Source organism: Manis javanica, chromosome X (genome assembly GCF_040802235.1).
Source record: "Manis javanica isolate MJ-LG chromosome X, MJ_LKY, whole genome shotgun sequence".
In the NCBI taxonomy this organism is placed as follows: Eukaryota; Metazoa; Chordata; class Mammalia; order Pholidota; family Manidae; genus Manis; species Manis javanica.
Window position 1 is genome coordinate 57,535,584 of NC_133174.1, and position 20,085 is coordinate 57,555,668.

The 20,085-nt window shown below is 48.3% G+C and overlaps 1 protein-coding gene across 9 annotated transcripts in view; it reads left to right on the top strand.

The window, feature by feature from the left end:
- The window catches only part of EDA (ectodysplasin A), a 629,675-nt gene extending 609,895 nt beyond the window's left edge, over positions 1-19,780 (top strand). For 2 of the 9 annotated variants that reach the window (XM_037003021.2, XM_037003024.2), the window contains 6 exons: positions 3,625-3,648; positions 8,564-8,743; positions 10,129-10,163; positions 11,079-11,130; positions 13,755-13,876; positions 15,723-19,780. In XM_037003021.2, the coding sequence (XP_036858916.1) occupies positions 3,625-3,648; positions 8,564-8,743; positions 10,129-10,163; positions 11,079-11,130; positions 13,755-13,876; positions 15,723-15,974 (665 nt within the window). In that variant the 3' untranslated portion in view covers positions 15,975-19,780. Of the gene's footprint in view, positions 1-3,624; positions 3,649-8,563; positions 8,744-10,128; positions 10,164-11,078; positions 11,131-13,745; positions 13,877-15,722 lie in introns of all 9 variants that reach the window. The other 7 variants (XM_073228152.1, XM_037003022.2, XM_073228153.1 and 4 more) reach the window with 5 other exon arrangements.
- The last annotated feature ends 305 nt before the right edge of the window (positions 19,781-20,085 follow it).

The following is a 20,085-nucleotide window of genomic DNA, read 5'->3' on the forward strand; positions in this document are numbered from 1 at the left end:
TTTACATTTAGGGTGACTATTGAAAGATATGTATTTATTGCCATTGCAGGCTTTAGATTCGTGGTTACCAAAGGTTCAAGGTTAGCTTCTTTAGTATCTTACTGCCTAACTTAGCTCGCTTATTGAGCTGTTATATACACTGTCTGGAGAGTCTTTTCTTCTCTCCCTTCTTATTCCTCCTCCTCCATTCTTCATATGTTGTGTGTTTTGTTCTGTGCTCTTTTTAGGGGTGCTCCCATCTAGAGCAGTCCCTGTAGGATGCCCTGTAGAGGTGGTTTGTGGGAAGCAAATTCCCTCAGCTTTTGCTTGTCTGGGAATTGTTTGATCCCACCATCATATTTAAATGATAGTCGTGCTGGATACAGTATCCTTGGTTCAAGGCCCTTCTGTTTCATTGCATTAAGTATATCATGCCATTCTCTTCTGGCCTGTAGGGTTTCTGTTGAGAAGTCTGATGTTAGCCTGATTGGTTTTCCTTTATAGGTGACCTTTTTCTCTCTAGCTGCCTTTAAAACTCTTTCCTTGTCCTTGATCCTTGCCATTTTAATTATTATGTGTCTTGGTGTTGTCCTCCTTGGATCCTTTCTGTTGGGGGTTCTGTATAATTCCATGGTCTGTTCGATTATTTCCTCCCCCAGTTTGGGGAAGTTTTCAGCAATTATTTCTTCAAAGACACTTTCTATCCCTTTTCCTCTTTCTTCCTCTTCTGGTATCCCTATAATACGAATGTTTTTCCTTTTGTATTGGTCACATATTTCTCTTAGTGTTGTTTCATTCCTGGAGATCCTTTTATCTCTCTCTCTGTCAGCTTCTATACGTTCCTGTTCTCTGGCTTCTATTCCTTCAATGGCCTCTTGCATCTTATCCATTCTGCTTATAAATCCTTCCAGGGATTGTTTCACTTCTGTGATCTCTTTCCTGACATCTGTGATCTCCTTCCGGACTTCATCCCACTGCTCTTGCATTTTTCTCTGCATCTCATCCCACTGCTCTTGCATTTTTCTCTGCATCTCATCCCATTGCTCTTGCATTTTTTTCTGCATCTCTGTCAGCATGTTCATGATTTTTATTTTGAATTCTTTTTCAGGAGGACTAGTTAGGTCTGTCTCCTTCTCAGGTGTTGTCTCTGTGATCTTTGTCTGCCTGTAGTTTTGCCTTTTCATGGTGATAGAGATAGTTTGCAGAGCTGGTACAAGTGACCGCTGGAAGAGCTTCCCTTCTTGTTGGTTTGTAGCCTTTTCCTGGGAGAATAGCGACCTCTAGTGGCTTGTGCTGGGCAGCTGTGTGCAGACAGGGCTTCTGCTTCCTGCCCAGTTGCTTTGGGGTTTATCTCCGCTGTTGCTGTGGGCTTGGCCTGGCTGGGGCTGTTCCTCCAAAATGGTGGAGCCCCGTTGGAGGGGGAGCAGCCAGGAGACTATCTCCGTAAGGGGCCTCTGTGCTCCCTGCTGCCCAGGGGGTTAGAGTGCCCAGAGATCCCCAGATTCCCTGCTTCTGGTCTAAGTGACCTGTCCTGCCCCTTTAAGATTTCCAAAAAGCACTCTCCAAACCAAAACAACAACAGCAACAATGAGAGAGGGAACAGAAAGAAAGAGAAAAAAAAAAAGGAAAAAAAAGGAAAAAACAAGCGATTTTTTTTTTTTTTTTTTTTTTTGTCCTCAGGTGCCGGTCCCAGGCACCCGCTCACTGGTCCTGCTGCCCTGTCTCCCTAGCACCAGGGTCCCTGTCCTTTCAAGGCTTCCAAAAAGCACCCACCCACCGGTCCGGCAGGGAAGGAACGCTCAATATTCTTTGTCCTCAGGCACTGGTCCCACGCACCCGCTCACCAGTCCCGCTGCCCTGCCTCCCTAGCACCGGGGTCCCTGTCCCTTCAAGGCTTCCAAAAAGCACTCGGCAAAAAGAGAGAAAAAAAAGGGGAAAAACGCGCGATTTCTTCCGTCCTCAGGTGCTGGTCTCAGGCACCCACCCACCGGTCCCACAGGGAAAAATGCGGGATATTCTTTGTCCTCAGGTGCCGGTCCCAGGCACCCGCTCACCAGTCCCGCCGCCCTGCCTCCCTAGCACCGGGGTCCCTGTCCCTTTTAGGCTTCCAAAAAGCACTCGCAGAAAAGAGAAAAAAAAAAGGGGAAAAACGCGCGATTTCCTCTGTCCTCAAGTGCCGGTCTCAGGCACCCGCCCACCGGTCCCGCAGGGAAAAACGGGGGATAATCTTTGTCCTCAGGCGCCGGTCCCAGCCACCCGCTCACCAGTCCCACCACCGTGCCTCCCTAGCACTGGGGTCCCCGTCCCTTCAAGGCTTCCAAAAAGCGCTCGCCCAAAAGAGAAAAAAAAAAAAAAAAAAGGGGAAAAACGCGCGACCTCCTCCGTCCTCAGGCACCGGTCTCAGGCACCCGCCCCCAGGTCTCGCAGGGAGAAACGCGGGATATTGTTTGTCCTCCGGCGCCGTTCCCAGGCACCTCCTCACCGGTCCCGCCACCCTGCCTCCCCAGCAACGGGGGCCCGTCCCTCTAAGGCTTCCAAAAAGCGCTCGCCAAAAAAAAAACTGCTCCGGTTTCTCTCCACCCGCCAGGAGCCGGGGGGAGGGGCGCTCGGGTCCCGCCGGGCTGGGGCTTGTATCTTACCCCCTTCACAAGGCGCTGGGTTCTTGCAGGTGTGGATGTGGTCTGGATGTTGTCCTGTGTCCTGTGGTCTCTATTTTAGGAAGATTTTTCTTTGTTATATTTTCATAGCTCTATGTGTTTTTGGGAGGAGATTTCCACTGCTCTACTCACGCCGCCATCTTGGCTCCGCCCCGGGACAGATTTTTAAACACCCGTATCTAAATCAAATCAAATCAACTTACAGAATGAAGATAATTGAGTACCCACAGGGGAAAAACATGTCTCGGAGACACCTAAACTGTTTAAGTCTGGGGAGTGATTGTTACCTAACTATGAGAAAAGGCTTGCATTTTCTGAGTGCTCTCCATTGATTAGGATTGTTTTCTTCAGAAGTAATTCCCAAGAACATACTTGTGATTCCACTGTCGATTAACCTGTTGACACTCCTTTTAAAGTGTCCATTAACTTATGGTAACTTACACTGGGAGGGCATGTGGCCCCCACATGAATGTATTACAGTTGCACTCTTTTAATAACTAACTGAAATCATGATAAGGAAATGACTAACAAAGGACACTGCTGCTGTTCTACTCCTTCATGAAAATGACCCGTTTTCCTTCCAGCTTCAAAGAATGAGAGTTCATATCAGTTCCTCACCTGAATGCATGACTCTTCAATCTCAGGACTGGCAGAATTAATGGATGCCGTCCTAAGGTTGTTGAGTTCTGCATTTCTGGGCATTTCATCTCTATGGAGAAGTACGCATTCCCTCATTCCAAAGACTGAGCCTGAAAGACTTTTCTCCCTAGGGAAGAATCTTCCTTGTAACTTTCTTGTTACCACAGTCAGAAAAGAGAAACAGATTGAGGAGGTTTGAAATTTGGGAGATACCTTACCAATAACTTGACCCTTGGCATGGAGCTCCCTCAAATTTGCAGTGCTATGGGGGTCCTTACTGTGACTGTTAGAGGATAAACACTTTGCTAATTTCTAGTGAATTAATTTTCCATTTTCTTTTCTTTAATAGGTCCAGTTAAAAACAAGAAAAAGGGTAAGTTCAGCTCCTGATTTTATAAAATTGCTTTTTTTTCTATAATTAGAAGAAAAAAATCAAGGGAGTAGGATTTTTAATTATATTCTTTCAATGCAGGTTGTCCATTATTTTATTCAATCACAAATGTCTTAAGTGTTGTATCTTCCAAAGAATAAGAAGTAGAAATAGTTTTTCATTGATGATCTGCAAAAGACAGAAGTGCTTCTAATAGCAACATATGGAAGTTGCTTTTCTTTCTTGCTCCACCTCCCATATAATTCAATTTATATTTCTTTCCTTTGTTCTTCCTCACTCATTTCCCTGCCCTTCTCCTTTTTTCTTTTTCTCCCTCCTTTATCAAATCAGTGATCTAGTATGAATGAAATGCTGAGACAAGTTGTAAAGACTAGGTATACTACCTCCTGACAGATGTCAGTGCCCTATTTCTTGGATGAAGAGCTGTCCCTATCCTATTTCATCAACAGGGAAGGTGTTTCTTGCTTTGGTTTTAATATCATTTTCTCTGTGATGGAAAAGTTAGCCTGGATCAATACCCTGACCTTTCAGTCCTTTTAAGGAAGCTTCTAATTGGGCAGATCCACTGTGCCACTGTCAGGTCAGTAAGTCTACAATGTCCTTGGAATGGGACTCGCCCAAAAGCTTGTATGAGTGCTTGTGTACTTGAAGAGGAGAACCCCAGGACAGAACAGCTTTCAAAAGACAGGACCAGGTAATGTGGTGTACTCCTTGGCACTGAAAGAACCAACATGAAGCCAGTTTTAAGGACCTGTTTGTGTCATTGCACTGACCTGGGGGAGAGTAGAGTGAAATTAATGATTTTTTCATTAAAATGCTTTAGGTGAAGTGATTCTGTCTGTTAAGATGTCTGGAGCTTTATAGAGTAGAATGGGCCAAAAAGACTGGCTTCAGCCACTGCTTGCCACTTCTCTGAGCACTAGGGTACACTGATGGCTTGACATGTCATGGCTCACATGGAAAACCTGTATCCCTATTGTAAGGAACCTGAGGAATGGCCTGTCCTCCTGAGTACCTAAACTGAGCAGAGTTAGAAAAGAGCCAGAGAGCTGGAGTCAGTGAGGAAAATTTCCTCTGTAGGGTCTGGCCATTCAGATTTTTTTCTGAAAAGTCTGCCTTTGCAGAAAGGAAATTTGGCTTTCAAGCATATAGTTTTTAGGCCTTGTCATATTCCTTTAAGACAGAAATTATAACAAACCTAGAAAGCTCACCTGGCTTGTACAAGGACCCCCTCTACTTCTAACACAGTCCCAGAGATGACTTCCCTTCTTAATAGGTAGACTTGAGAGCACATTCTAATTATAGCTACTAGCTTTTTTCCACTCATTTAGTAACTAGACAGTGAATAAGCATCTTACATTGGTCAGGAATAGAGATAATGGAGATGAAGAAAAATGGTTCCTACCCTCAAAAATCTCCCAGTGTAGCTGGAATCATGGAAGTGCACACAAATAATTGCAGCACAGTATGACAAATACAATCATAGAAGCATGAGCAGGGTGCCATGGGAGTGCAGAGAAGAAAGAAGTAGTTCTCTCTGTGGGGAGTGAGGAGCCATATCTCAGAGAAAACAGTATTTGACCTGGACTTTGTAGCATGAGAGAAAAAGAGGAGGAAGGACATTCCTGCAAAGTGAAGAACACACGCAGATCTCTCAGAGGCCTGACAGAATATTGTGTGTTTGGAGGAATAGCAAGTAGGCTAGTGATCCCACAGAGTGTAGGGCATGTGTGTGGTAAGGAGTGGCACCCAGCTGTAGTGTTCTCTGATGGGTAAGCACTGAGGGAACCCACTTGCTAGTGGCAGTAGAAGGCACATGTCTAGGCGAGAAGGCAATTCAGAGATCAGAGTCCCTCTGGCAGGGACTCTGATCACTGCCTGGCTCTGCAATCTTGTATATGGGCCAACACCAGGAGGAGAATGTGCATAGGCCTTAAACATTTACTTTGGCTGAAAGTGATTTAGAAGCCATTTAATACAGATTTCCTTGGGCACAGTGAATAGACACATGCCTGGAGAGGTAAATTGACTTGTTCATTTAATTTCCATCCTCTAATGGACGTTTCCCCCTCCTACAACTAATTCACTCTTGCACACATGCTCTTTTTCTCTTGCTGGCTTGCTTGCTCTCCTCTCTCTCTCTCTCTCTCTCTCTCTCTCTCTCTCTCTCTCTCTCTCTCACACACACACACACACACACACACACACACACTTTCACTTACTTGCTTTTAGTTGTTCTTTCAACAATTTTGGCTTCACTGAAAAGTTAGGGAAATGCCCCTTTCACAAAGTTTAGCTTCAAAAGGAATATGTATATACTTTCATCTAAGACAATACAGAGTACATTTCTCAGAAATTTCTGGGCCATTGTATCATGAAGTGCTCTGTGAAAGTAAGGAAATCCAGAGAAGGAATTCAGTCCTTTAAAGTCATCTTCTGGGTCCAGGGGTCATTTTGTACATGTTCCTCTCTGGACCAACTTTCTGTAAGTATGAAAGTATGAGAAGCACACTTGCCTAGACCTGGTTGCAGAGGAGCAAAGAGGACCAAGTGCACAACTAGATCACAGCAGGAGCTTTTTCCCAAATGCCTTCTAACATTTTCATAAATAAATATCCTCTGTTTACACTGCAACCATTATTCTCTAACTGGAGGACTTTCTGGCTCTAATTTCTCCAAAATTACATTAACAATCACAGGAGATTCACAGCTGGACCCTGAAGTTTATACTACCCAAACACCCTCTAGCTCAAAAATCACTGTGAGGACTGGAAATCCTGGGACACAGGGCAGCTTAATGTGCACCATCCTCTGTGTCTATGCTACTCACAGAGCAATGAGGGACAAACAAACCTGACAGCCAGGCCAGGGGGTTCCCTGACCTCCAGGAGTAGGTCAGTCCTCCTTAAACAATCTCAGTCTTGGGAGGAAACAGAAATCATTGAGACCAAGCTCCTCATTTCACCCACGGAGAAATTAAGGCTCAGGGAGAGGAAAGATTTGCCCAAAGTGCATCTGTGGCAGAGGTGGGGCTTACAGCCTTATCTCCTGACTACAGATTCTGTGTTCGTTCCACTACACTGGCTGGAATTGAGACTTGGGCACTGAATAAGCCTGACTTGGAAACTGCCCAAATCTGCAGGGAGATGGCTTTCCTGTTCAGCATCTTGAAATGGGCTATATCTAGAAACTGAGCAGACCTGATCATGTGCTGCTAAGCGCAGGGCAAATACTAAAGCTCCTGCCTCTAGGTCTTCAAGGCCACAGGGACTCTCCCCAGCAGAGAGGCTCTCCAGACCTTCCTTCCTTTCCTCCCTGGGGAAGGGGCCCCACCATGACCCCATCACTTCATTCCAAATGCAGAAGTGGTTGGACATGGACGACTGGCCTCTTGAGTGGCCTTGCCATGGGGATTGGGTTTCTTGAACATGCAGCATTATTTTTACAAAAGGACCTGGAAACTCAGAACAGGATCCTCCCGCCTAAGACTCTGGGGAGTGGGGAGTCGGTGTCAGTAAGGAGGTCCTTAAGTTAGACTTGCGAGGGCTACATTTGAAACAAAGAAAGTTCCACAGGTGAGGACATTGTGATGGAGTCTGGTAATGGCTTCCATTCCTGGGACTTGTCCGGAATGGTGAGATCGTGGTGAAGGGTGGAGAGAACATCTACCTGTGACCAGGCGCAGTGCTGCACAGAGCAGAGAACAGAAACAGGAGCTGCTGGAGGGTTTCATCAAGACCACAGCTGTGACTCAGTTAACATAACCACTTCCTGGCAGGAATGTTGGAAGGACTGGAATATGAAATAGGAGGGCTGAGACTGTTCTAAAAGGAGAGTGAGGAGGAAGTGGGGAGGAGTTGGTGGGCTTGACTAATAATACATTTGTGAATAGGGCCTCTGAGAAAAGATTCTGGGAAGCCAGACTATTTAGCCAGAAAAAATGGAGGTTGATAGGAGACTTAATGCCTTTAAACATATGAGGGTTCTTATGTGTACGATAGTAACCATTTTGCTCTATCTACACAGAATAAGAGCTTAAGCTGCTGCAGGAGGGACTTTAGTTAAATATATAGAAGAACTTCCTAACAGTGAGGGGTGACAAACATCAGAGTATGTTACCAAAGGAGTTTGCAGAATTTCCTTTTCCAGGGGTCTTTAAAAAGACGTTTTGGAGAGGTCAGCTGAGAAAGCAAAACCTGCCTGTCGCCTCGTCCTCAGCTCTTTCTCTGCCCTGCCTCCCCTTGTTTCCTTCTGTTTGTCACCTCCGCCTCCCACTCCTGTCTTCCATGCCCCCCACCTCTCATCTCCCAAACTCATTCTCCTTCCTTATTCCTAGCTAGCACTACCTCCACCGCAACCTGCAGTTCCTGTACATCCTGATGCCTTTAGGAAACCTTCCTGGAGCTGATGTTACTCCTGAGGTCAGGCAGGCCTCTTCGCTTCCTCTTCTCATCTGCATCAAGTCCACCAACTAGGCAGTGAACATTAAAGCCACACTCTTCAACAACAACCCAATTCTCAGTTCTAAAAGTGACCTATAGGTCTGGCCACTTGATAATTCTGATCCTTTGGACTCAGCTCAATGGAACCTCCTCTTTGAAGCTTTCCCTGACCTCTTCAGCATTTTGTCCCTACCACTAATGTGACTCTGTATTCCCACTAGACTCAGCTCCTTGTGGGTCATTTATTTCTATATCTTCAAACCCAGCTCTATAAATGATTATTCATGAAAGGAGGTTGGGAATATGTGTGTGTGCACATGCTCTAAAGGTGTCTACCACTTTACCAGCAGGAACCCCCCAGAGGGCTGACTTGATGTCACTGGAAGCCTGTAGAACTCCTGATAGTACATTCTCAGTCGATATCCACAAATGTAACACTGAATCTTGTCTTTCAGGAAAGAAGGCAGGACCTCCTGGGCCCAATGGCCCCCCAGGACCTCCAGGGCCTCCAGGACCCCAGGGACCCCCAGGGATTCCAGGGATTCCTGGAATTCCAGGAACAACTGTTATGGGACCACCTGGTCCTCCAGGTCCTCCTGGTCTTCAAGGACCCCCTGGCCTCCAGGGACCTTCCGGTGAGTTCCTCTGTCTCTCCATCCACCTAGGTTCCTTACAGATACTCTAACAGAGCAGGAATGGTTGATGCTGAGAGGATTTTCAAGTGGTGGTGGTGGAATTGGTATACAAAAAGAAATGCAGGTCTCTTAGCTCAGTGTAGCTTAGTCTAGGAATTGAACAAGCCAGTAGGGTCCAATGTGCTCTAATCTCTTGTTTATACCAGCCTGTCAAGCACAGGCCACCTTCATCACAAGCCCTCCCTGACTCTAGGCCTCCTTGTAGTGGGCTAGTAAACTCAGATGAGCCAGAGACAGAAGCCCTGAGGGTTCATTGGAGTTCCCATGGGGGGTAGAGTTAGTGTGCTCTTATTCTTAGACTCTAGCTCCACATGCTGATATTTGATTGGAAAAAGGCCATGGAGACAAATGTTGGAGAAATGGGAAAAATGACAAGCACTAGAACAGTCTCATCCCCTGAACTCTGAAGTGCCCTTCCCATTAGAGGTAGACAAGTAGTTGCTGGTGGTCAAGGAGCTGGAAACTTACGAGTCACTCAGGCTGTGGCAGACTCAAACCCAGGCACCAAGACCATCTAACTGGGGAGTCAAGCGCTTCTTGCCCTACACCCTTACCCCACCACACTGTCCATTTCCCTTTGCATGTTTCCCCTGGGGCCCAGAAGAGCAACCAAAAAGTATAGATGCAGATTCAAGCCTGCCTGATTCGAGCTGACTTCCTGGGCTTAGGTCAGTTGTTATTCCTTCTCCTACTCCCCTCTTGTATTGTGGGGCTTTAAAGAAATGGACTCTTTATAGCTGATTTCTCTTGGTCCAAGAATCCTGCAACCAGATGCAGATTCTTTGACTCATGGTTCAGATGGGGCAAATCATTGTTACTGTGGCCAAGAAACAGAATTAGGGACTTCCTTTTCATCCAGTCTTTCCACAAATACTAATTGAGCACTTTCTGTGTGCAAGAGATGTATTGATAAGTAGTCTCCTGTTCTCAATGGAGTTTATGGCCTAGAGGAGGAGACAATTACAGAAGCAAGATATTTGTAAGTGGCAGCACACTCCATGAAGAAAATTAATAGAACGAGAGCAAAAGCCTGAGGAAGCAAACAACATTATCTCAGGGTCACACAACGACAAGAGTCGTCTCCCATCTGTTTCTGTGGGTGCTCAGTGGGACTGGCCTTGGGCCAGCATTGGCATGAGGCCAGTTTTCCTGCTGGGTGCTAGGCCCAGTGGAGATGCAGGTCAGGGACAAGTAAGAGAAGGGGTGTCCTCCTCTATCCCAGGGCTTGGCTGCAGGGAACAAGAATCACTGCCATTGGCTGCCTAGGTGAGGAGAAAATGAAGTAAAAAGGGCATGCCCTCTGATTGTCAGGTCCTATTTTGCAGGTGCTGCTGATAAAGCTGGAACTCGAGAAAACCAGGTTGGCTGGGAATTGCTCTCTTCCTGGGGAGGAGGGAAGGTCACAGGCTAAAGCCACCTTTGAGTTTGCTCCCTATTAAATTTGCTGAGGCTTTATTGTGTGAAGCTACCCTGGAGGTTCTAAGGTTTCTCGCAGACCCCTCCCACTCTATATGTATAGAAAAGATTTGCCCCAGGGCCTGCCTTCAGCTAAAGGAACTGAGTCTTACCATGGTCATTTTCCTCCATTCCACAGGAGACAGAGGATCACCATCTGAGCTCAGTAGTCAGCTGAAATGAGCTCCCAGTTGGGCCTGCTCACCTGGGCCTCCGGCTCCCCAGCCACCCTAGACACCTTGTCAGCACTCAGACAGCCTAGGATCAGGAGCTTAGAAGTTTAAGAGTATGTCCTTGAAAGTCAGCCAACCAGCTCCAGGCCAAACCCAGCAAAGGCTTCTGCCTTAATGGCCTGAAGGGCCCCTCCCTAGCCTTTGATCTTCCTAATCTGTCTCCATTGGCAGGTTCTGCTGCTTGCCTTGTCTCATCTCAGCCTCCCTCACTACAGCTGTTTAGCTGCAGTGATAAATCTACGCAGCTGCACAGTGCTTGATGGCTTGCAGGGCAATTTTATATCCATCACCTCATTTGATCTTCAAACATCCCTGTGAGAGAGGCCAGATAAAGATTCTTATAATCCCCATTTTACAGTTAGGGAAATGAGGCTCACAAGCATTACATCTGGCTGAGGTCATATAGCTACAAAGTGGCAGAGCTACAAATCATATTACCCTCTAGTAGCATCCCAAGACAGAGCAGAGGGTCAGAGCTGGGATGCTAAAGGAAACTAGAAGTCAGAGGTGGAAACATGGAAACCGATGGCTGAGCAAGAAGCCATTTCTCACAGTCACTTCTCTCTCTATCCTTTTCATCCTCCCAGCCAGCTGTGGTGCATCTACAGGGCCAAGGGTCAGCAATTCAAGTCAAGAATGGTAAGAGTCCAAGTTGGCTCTCTCCCTACGAGGAGCTTCTCCTCTTCCTTATCCCTAGCCTCCAAATCATCACCTAGTCTGGTTCCCGCCAGGCCCCCGAGGTCCTCTGTGCAAGAGGGGCCATTCTCTCCTCCATTTTGCCCTCTCGTGGCTGTCCTGGGCTCCCAGAGCAGTTGCCCCACCCAGAGGGCATTTGGAATCCCTCACGAGGGAGCTGAAAGGGAGAGACTGGGGGCGTCATGCACACCAGGGATTCTTGGGAGATGGAGGCTGTGTCAGAGTCACCACGGGGATATATGTACTTTGAGCAACATTTTCACAATGCCAATTAGAGGAGGTCAAACTATGTAAAATGAAATTCTTCTTATCTGATGGCACTATGCAGAAAATGGGTGGAGGGGGCATTTTTCTCAGGGAGGTGAGGACATGTTAGACTCTCCAGGGAGTATATGATACTGCGGTCTATAAAAAAGGGGAACAAGTATAAGATGGTTAGGAAACACTGATCTACTGTAGTCCCTGCATTTAAAAGATGGGAAAGCAGAGTCCTGAGAGATTGGATAATACCATAATAAATCATGCTGCCTTACACTCATATGGTGCTTTAGAGTTTCCAATGTTCTTTCTTTGTCTTATTTTATTTGAGCCTCACAACAACCTTATGAGGTAGGTATTAGAGGTTTCTGGCTGTCACCTTTCCACAGAGCCAGAAACTGAAGCTCAGAGAGGTTGATTAACTAACTGGCCTAAGATTTCAGTGAAGTTTAGGAGCTGGAATTCAAAACTACATCTGTCTGACTCTTTCCACTGTGGCACTTTGCTACTTCAGTGATGTGTGTGTACACGCCACTGAATGATTAAGTTCATTTTCTTCCCCAAAGAGACATGAGCATTCATTAAAGAACGGAGCTTTGAAATGATGTCCAGTCCCCAGGGTGCACAAAGCCTAAAATGCATGAGCCCCCAGGATCCTTGAGAAGCAGCGAGTCAGTGAAGATGCCAGATGCTTACAGAGCTTGGAGTGGAAGGGAGGGGCTGTGAGTGTGGAAATGGTAAATGAAGGTTAAGAAACCTGCTACATGGGGACAGCTTCTAAGAGCCCAGTCAGTCCTGAACTGGCTGTACTGAGCTTCCTTACTGATTGAGCTTAGCTACATGCCGGACTACCACCTGGACACCTGACTTAATAGCCTCAGAAATATAAGGATAGAATGATACCAAAATCCAAATGGTCCTGCTGGGACCAGGTGCCTTGGGCCCCAGGGCCTTGGGTGGGCCATAATTATCATCTGTCCTGGGAGGAGTAAGACAGGCAGGAAATAGACTTGATTGAGTATCTGGGTGGATGGCCTCAGTGTTGATTCTGCGCCAAAAGCTATTGATTTGGGCCCCACTGCCACATAACAAGACTGGTTCCAACCCCTCTGAGCCAGTTCCTGCTGGGAGTTTATGCTGATCTTTAGTTCCACCAGGAGCAGAAGCAAGGGGGTCAGGGGTGGGAGAATGTCATGCACGGTGGTCCTTTGAAGAGGCAGGGCTGGGGCATTGCCTCCCAACTCCTGTCCCATCTACTTATCACCTCTTCTGGAAGGTCGATTTCCTCACGCCTCAGAGAGGCAGGCCTCCTAAGACTAGCCAATGATGGACATTCAAAATGTAATTTCTTGGGTGAAGAATGAGCAGTTTGGAGAAGAAAAGTCCCCATGGGCTTGGACTCTCTCCTCTTGGGGTGGAAAGGAACCTCCCACTTTCTGTAGGACCAAAAGGCAAGCCTTCCCTATGCCCTCACATTCTGGCGCCCACTGTCCAGCCAAAGCTGTGTGGCTGTCTGCTGCCCCGAGTGGGCCACGCTGAGAGACAGATGCTCTGCCAGGGCTGCTTCAGCCCCCAAGCACCTGCACCATGCCCCTGGCTGGTTCCAGTGCTGCTGGGTGGACTATCCCTCCCTCTCAAAAAGATCCGTGTCTCTTATGGAGCCTTATTGATGATGGTCACTCCATCCAGCTGCCATGAAATCAGACTCACCCCAGTCCCTAAAGTTCCCCAAGTAGACAATCCTTGGGCTGGGTGATTTCTTGGGGGCTCAAATAGGCTTTCCAGAAAGGAGCGGGTATGGGAGAACTATAAAAAGCAATCTCTTAAGGAGGAGAAAACCTATGAACCTGTAACACAGTAGAAGGATTTAGAAGCTATGGCTGGTGAAATAAAATGGAATAATAAGACCTAGCCTGCCACTCAGTGTCTGAATTTTGCCTGTGCAGTCCCCAGAACAACAAATAAAATAGGACAGTATGCCCACTCTCTTACTCCCCTTCTCCCCCCACCAATTCTAGCTAGAAGGTGTGAGTTAAAGACCCTTCCAGATGGAGAGGTCAGGAAAGGAGTGAGGAAGACAGATAGATAGTCAGACCCCAGGGGCCTAAGGCAGGTCTGGCAGCTGCTTTACAAACAGAATACTTCTCTGCTTCCAAAAGCTGTTCTTAAAGCGTGGCCTCCTGGGCTATCCCGGTTGCACAGGGGTACGGGTGGGGGTTGTGTATTGCTTGATATTTCTTGTTTCTATTACCCAGATTATTCTGACATGTACTGAGTGACTTGCCTTCTCTCATACTGAGATCTTTCAGGTGGAGTGCTCAATGACTGGTCTCGAATCACTATGAACCCCAAGGTGTTTAAGCTACATCCCCGCAGCGGGGAGCTGGAGGTACTGGTGGACGGCACCTACTTCATCTATAGTCAGGTAGAAGTGAGTACGGTCTTAGGCCTAACGCTTCTTATATCCAGACTGCAGATCCAGTACAGGCCACATAGGGGCACTGTGGAGCCAGCCAAGACCAGCCAATAGCCAACTTCCTGCTTTGGCTGGGAGGAGGGGTAGGGGCACCCCCCTGGGAGGGAGCTGAAAGGATGAAGAGACAGGGGGCTGTCTGGTATTTTTATTCCCACTCAGTTTGAAAAGCAGAGGAGAGGCCCCTCCCACACCCTGCCATCTGACTCCCTCTCTCAGGGCCCCAGGCCCTGGTGTCGCAGCTGAACTATTTGGTTCTCCTACCAAACTGGAACTCTGCCTCAGTATATTCTTTGAAAGTCAGTCCCAGAGCTGCAGGGATCCCCTTCCCCACACACCCCTAACTTTATAAATGAATAGTGCTCCTGCGGACTTTCTCTTCACCTCAAAATGATTTCTGGCTTTCCTTCCTCTTTCTCCCATTTGTTTCTCTCCCTTTCCGTTTCTCCATCATTCTTGCCTCCTTCCTGCTGTCATTCTCCTAGCCCTTTTCTCCCTGTTTTTGTCCTTGCCCTTCCTTGGGCCCGCTCCCCAGGTCTGCCAATGTCCGGCCACTTCCTCCTCTGTTGTTGGTCTCCACTGGGGTGGCTCCTCAGAGCCAGAGGTCGATGTGCCTTGAGGTTGGGGCTTCTGTGGGGTGGGCAGCAAGCAGGCGGATGGACAGAAGGACTACAGAGCCAGCAGAAGGGTCTTGCAGGAGAGTGGCCAGAGAATGTGGGTTCACAAGCATTTGTGAAGCCCCCTGAGCATCCTGGCACAGGGTCCTGACCCAAGAAATTGTATGGCACCTAAATACACTACTCTCTACCCAAGAACCTGTGGAGCAAGTTGGGAGCAACCTTTCATGAAAGTGAATTAGGGTGAGACAGGAGGGTCCACTCCCCAGAGGAGACCTGGGTGAAATCCCAGTGTCCTAGGGGCCATTTGTCCTAAGCTCCATTTGGTGGGAAGATCAAAGCTTGGGGTAGGGCGTGAGAGCTAAGCATAGCAGAGGATGCAGAAATTCATTCTCTGGGCTTAGGAGAGAACTGGGAGTGGCCTCAGGCCTTGGCTACCATGACAAGCAGGCAAAATCCCCTTGATACCAGGTTGTGGAACACAGGTTAGCACTTCCTTGTGGCCATAAAGGGAGGGGTGTGGGTTTTGCCCTTCCAAGTTCTTTACATCATTGTGGTGGATAGCTCTCCATCTCCCTGTGTCTGTCTCCTCGGTCAGCAGATAAGAGGGCCAAGAGGTACTGTGAGCATCAGTGAGGGAAATTCAGCCACAGCAGAGGGAAGGCCTGCGGGTTGAGTGAGCCGCAGTCAGCTAAAGAGCTGAGGAAGTGCATGGCGAGTGTTACTGTGCCCTCTCTGAGGAATCAAGTGACTTCAAAGTTTATCCGCAAACAGTTCCTGAGGCTCGAAATTGGAAGTTCACTTGTATCTGTTTGTGCCTGTGGCACTCGCTGAGCACCTAGAGAGTGCAGAGTACTATGCTTCAGGCCAGGGCCGAGGAGGGCAGGGGCACGGGAGGGGCTAAGGAGCCAATAAAAAATGGTTCCTGCCCTCACTGGGTTTACAACCAATGGACCAGTGAAAGAAAGATTTGCTCGGCCATCTGAGCCTCATGGAGTGGGAGAAAGACAAGCATGAGCCTGTCAACCTGCCTTTCCTATTGGCTACCTAGCATGCCTTCAGGTGGCACGACCCCTTCATGAGGTGTACCAGCAGCTCCATGGAGAAGGTCCTATGTGTTCATCCCAGAGGAGGGTCCTACCCTCTTTCCTCTCTCCCCCAATCCCTTCTTGTTGCCTCTCACCCAGGTTTACTACATCAACTTCACTGACTTTGCCAGCTATGAGGTGGTGGTGGATGAGAAGCCCTTCCTCCAGTGCACCCGCAGCATTGAGACAGGCAAGACCAACTACAACACCTGCTACACCGCGGGCGTCTGCCTTCTCAAAGCCCGGCAGAAGATTGCCATCAAGATGGTGCATGCCGACATCTCCATCAATATGAGCAAGCACACCACCTTCTTTGGGGCCATCAGGCTGGGCGAGGCTCCTGCATCCTAGATTTCCCCTATTTTGCCCCTGCCCACATCCCTGCCCCAGGTCTGGGAGCCAGGACTTCCAGAACCTCAAAATGCTGCTGTGGAGTGAGGTACATGGGTGTTGCAGCCATAGAGAGAAATTCCCTCATGCTATTTATTCCCCAGTGACTCCAGGATGACAAGGCCTGCTTGACTTTCCAGAATGACCTTGAGTTAACAGGACAGTTGACAGAGCCCCAGGGTTTACATGAAGCAAAACCTTCCCTGGATCCATGTTGACTGGCTTCTGGCATGACTTCAAACTCAAGGTCCCCGTTGTCAGAGTTATGGTTTGTTGCACTAACATGAGGGTCCAGGGCAGCAAGCAAGAAAAAGCAGAGGCATCCTCCAGACTGTGGGGGTGAGCCTCTGACCCCGAGCAGGCTGCTGCTCCCTTCTTGGCTGGGGTTGGGGGGTGGGGTTGGGGCTGGGAGGGAGTGCTGCAGCCTAAGGAGAGGGGCAAGGAGGGAAAAGGCAGGTGCTTGTGGCAGAGACCAAGGAAGAACGCTGCGAAGCGGGCATCCTGGGTGGTGGAAGCCTTCTTGCTGCTCTGCACTGTGGCTGCCAGAGGGTCAGAGAGCTCTTCCCACTCAGGCTGAGAGCCATGTTGTTGGCAGCTTGCTGGGTTTTGGGGACAAGAGGTTCTCTCCTCCTTGAAGTGACTGCAGGGCATAAGCACAAACCTGCCTGTATAAGAACCTGAAGCCATACATGGAGCCACATGTCTTTCACTTTGTTTGCAGCTGTGCTCCACACTCAGAAAACCCCCTGGGTCTCCTCCCAATTGTCCCCTTTCCCTGCCTGACTAGAACTCCTGCCTTCTTTCTCCACAGAGCCTACCTCTGTCTGAGACAGGTGCCTAACCTGGGACCTGTGCTTATGCGAGTTGGGGATCCTTGTTAGATTACCTCGGCACAAAGAGAATTCTCCATCTCTTAACCAAGATAAATACTCATCTAGTCGAGTTGTATTTGGGGGCAAAGGGCTGGACTGGAAGACCTCCAGAAGGCCCTTCAAATTCCAATATTTAGGAAGCCACCATGATAGCCTTCTAAAATTCCCAAACTCTAGACTGCTCCTGGGCATCCACAAGACAGAGCTTTTCCACCTGACCCAGGAAGGGCAAGAGATGGGGATAGGACAGAGGGTTTTTTCCAAATGTGTGGCAACCCAAGCAACTGCTAGCCCAGGCCTTATCTGAAAGCACTGCAGCTGGTGCCCTCCTGACCTGCCTTTCCTTGTTCTGACTTCAGAAAGCCACAGCAGAGTGTAATCACCAGAGATTCCAGGGGTGCTCCCTCGAATCCAGGCTTAGGAGGAGACAGCGTCCAGGCATTGCGTGGGGCTCTGCCCTCTTGTCAGCTTGCCAACCTCAAGTTTCCCAGCAGATCATATGGTGGGACCATTCAAGGGCCAGGGCCCAGCCTGGCTCCTGCACACTGGGTCTAGCCCAAAGCTGGGAAGGCCAGTCTTGTACAGTCTGCTACCCTTGCTCCTGAAACAATTTTACTTTCAAAGAGATGGAGAATAAGTTCCTTTGGGCAGCTGACATCCACCAAGAACAACAGGTATTCATTTTGCAGCTGTGCCTTCTCTTTCCAAGCAACTACACTGCTTGGCCCTCATGGGTTAGGGGAAGCGGTGGTGTGGGCGATGCCGCCACTGACTGGTTGTGGATGACAGCATGGCAACCTCCAGGGAGGCAGGCTTTAGGCTTCTGTCTGGCCCCAGCCCCGATAAAGTATCTCAGACAGTCCTCAATTGGAGCAGGAACTGATGAGAACCTCTCCTTAAAAATTAGAAAGTACATTCTCTCTTACTATCTCCTTTGGTAATATTATAAATCCCATTGTTTAGATGAGGTTCAAAGAAGTTAAGTGCTTTGACCAGGATCTCACCCAGCTTAAGTCACAGACTTGGGGTTTCAGCCAGGTCTGACTCCAAAGCTATTCCTTTATGCCACAGCACTGTGTTGAACTTGGGATCTTGAGAGAACCAGTAAAAATGGTAATAGGGACCCCAAACTCTTGAAGGTCCTCGGGTAAACCCCAGAGATATTCATTTTCATCCCTTGATGGCAATGCCTGTTCTCTTGGCTGCCAGGGCAGCTGCTGATGCTCTGTGGCAAAAGGGTAAGATGTTTCTTTCGGAAACAGCCATCAGCCTTAGAGCTCTCGTGGGCCAAAGAATTGTCTTGGCACCATGTCTAAGCAGCAGGCGCCAAGTACCCACAGCACCGATAGCCCTCTTGTTCTCTTACCCACCCAGTGACCCAAGAAACTGCTGTGCGTGGAGCCCCTGCTGCAGGCAAGGTCCTCCCTCCATTACCCTACAGGCAGCTTACAGGAGCTGGCCCCCTTCCCATGCTAGTAAGTGACTTCTTATCTCTTTCTACCATGCTATAGAGACCTTTGTGCTACCAGGATATCTCAGGATGGAGGGAAGACCCTACAGAGGACTGGTTCCAGAGCCAAAAGGATATGAGGAGAGGGAAGGAAAAGGCTTCCTACTTGTGCCCCTAAAGGACATTCTAATACCCATACTATTCTCCAGATCTGGAGGGCATCATAGGGGAAATAGGATTTGCACAGGACCCTTTATTCACTGTGAGCCCCCAAAGGGAACCCTAGAGCGAGGTAAGCAATAAGTAGCCGGGGAGCCCTGTGGCAGCAAAGTTACTGGCAAAATGGTAACACGGTTTACTAATAAGAAAGTGTGGAAATAGATTTCGAAAGAGTTTGGAATTATGATCATGTGAGTTTCCCAGAGGGCCAAGCTTGTATGGAGAATGCGATGAGGATATTTGTGAGCAAGCAGATGGCAGAGATTTGAAGGGAAATTGCATGGCGGGTGCCTCTGCCAGCTGCTTGGGCTTTATCAGCCAAGGCTGGCACAAAAGGCAGCTGTTGGGGACTGCTCAGCTCCTGGTTCCTTGGAAAATGTAGTCTTTGCTTTATTTCTGCCTCATCCATCCTGAGCCAAATTTCTTTTGTTGACAGGAAAGGTCTAGGAACCCTGGAGGTAAACAAAGACTTTGACCCACGTGTGTGTATGTGTTTTGTGAACTTCTGGTGGTTGCAAATAGATACAGAGAAATTTAGAGCTAAAAAGACTCTTAGAGGAAATCTAACCCAACCTACATCCAGGTAGCCATGTTACTCATGTGGAAACAGAGGTGACCTACCCGAGGGGAACGAGCACTGACCTCCAGACTCACAGAGCATGGGGGAAGCAGTCCCTGTCCCACATGGCCCCCTTCTTTCTTCTACCCTCAGACTCAAGGCTGGAAGGGCTCAGCCCCTTTCAGGGACCTGACCAGGCAGGGAGAGAATAGCTGCATCCTTCATCAGAACTCTTCCTCCCGCCAAGGCATTCTCCCAGCTCAGAGCTCTGGACTGGAAGGCTCTGGACAGGCCTGACACCAGAAAGTCCTGAGGCCACCCTGGCACTGCCTCAAGCCCTGTACCTGCCTGGAGGGCTCCCCTAGCCATGTGAACATAATGAGGGAACTGGGTTTTTGTTTTTCTCTAAGAGGGGTTGGGGTATGTAATTTTTTTATTCAAAAAGCTTCCAGCTGAGGTGGAGGGGTGGGCTTTGTTGTGAGAGTGGCCTGGAGCGGGCTCAGTGCTGTTTTAGAGGTCAGTACCCAGTGTGAGAGACTGTGTATATAAACTATATATAATGTATATAAAGTGGGATGTATGTTTGTGTAAATTAATGGTTTATTCTTTGCAAATAAAGCTTTTCTCCCCCTGTTCTTGAAATTGGCTTGAGCACATCTTGCATGCTAACTGCTTCTTTGCAAGTGATGCCACTCATGAGCTAGGGGAAGGATGAGGACACCCATTTCAGAGGAGACAACAGAAGGAAGGTAGTCTACATTTCCTATCAGAACATCTCATCCAAACCACACACCCCTATCTCCCCCACCTTAAGTCTTTTCCTGTGACTGCATGTCTTGTAGGCTAGAGGTCCTGCTTAAAGGAACATTGCCCTGAGGCAGAGACATAGCATAGAGTCACCCTCTGCTTGAGACTGTGGTATCTATAACATGTTTCGGGCCTGGGCCCAAAACAGCTTGTGAAAATCCAGCC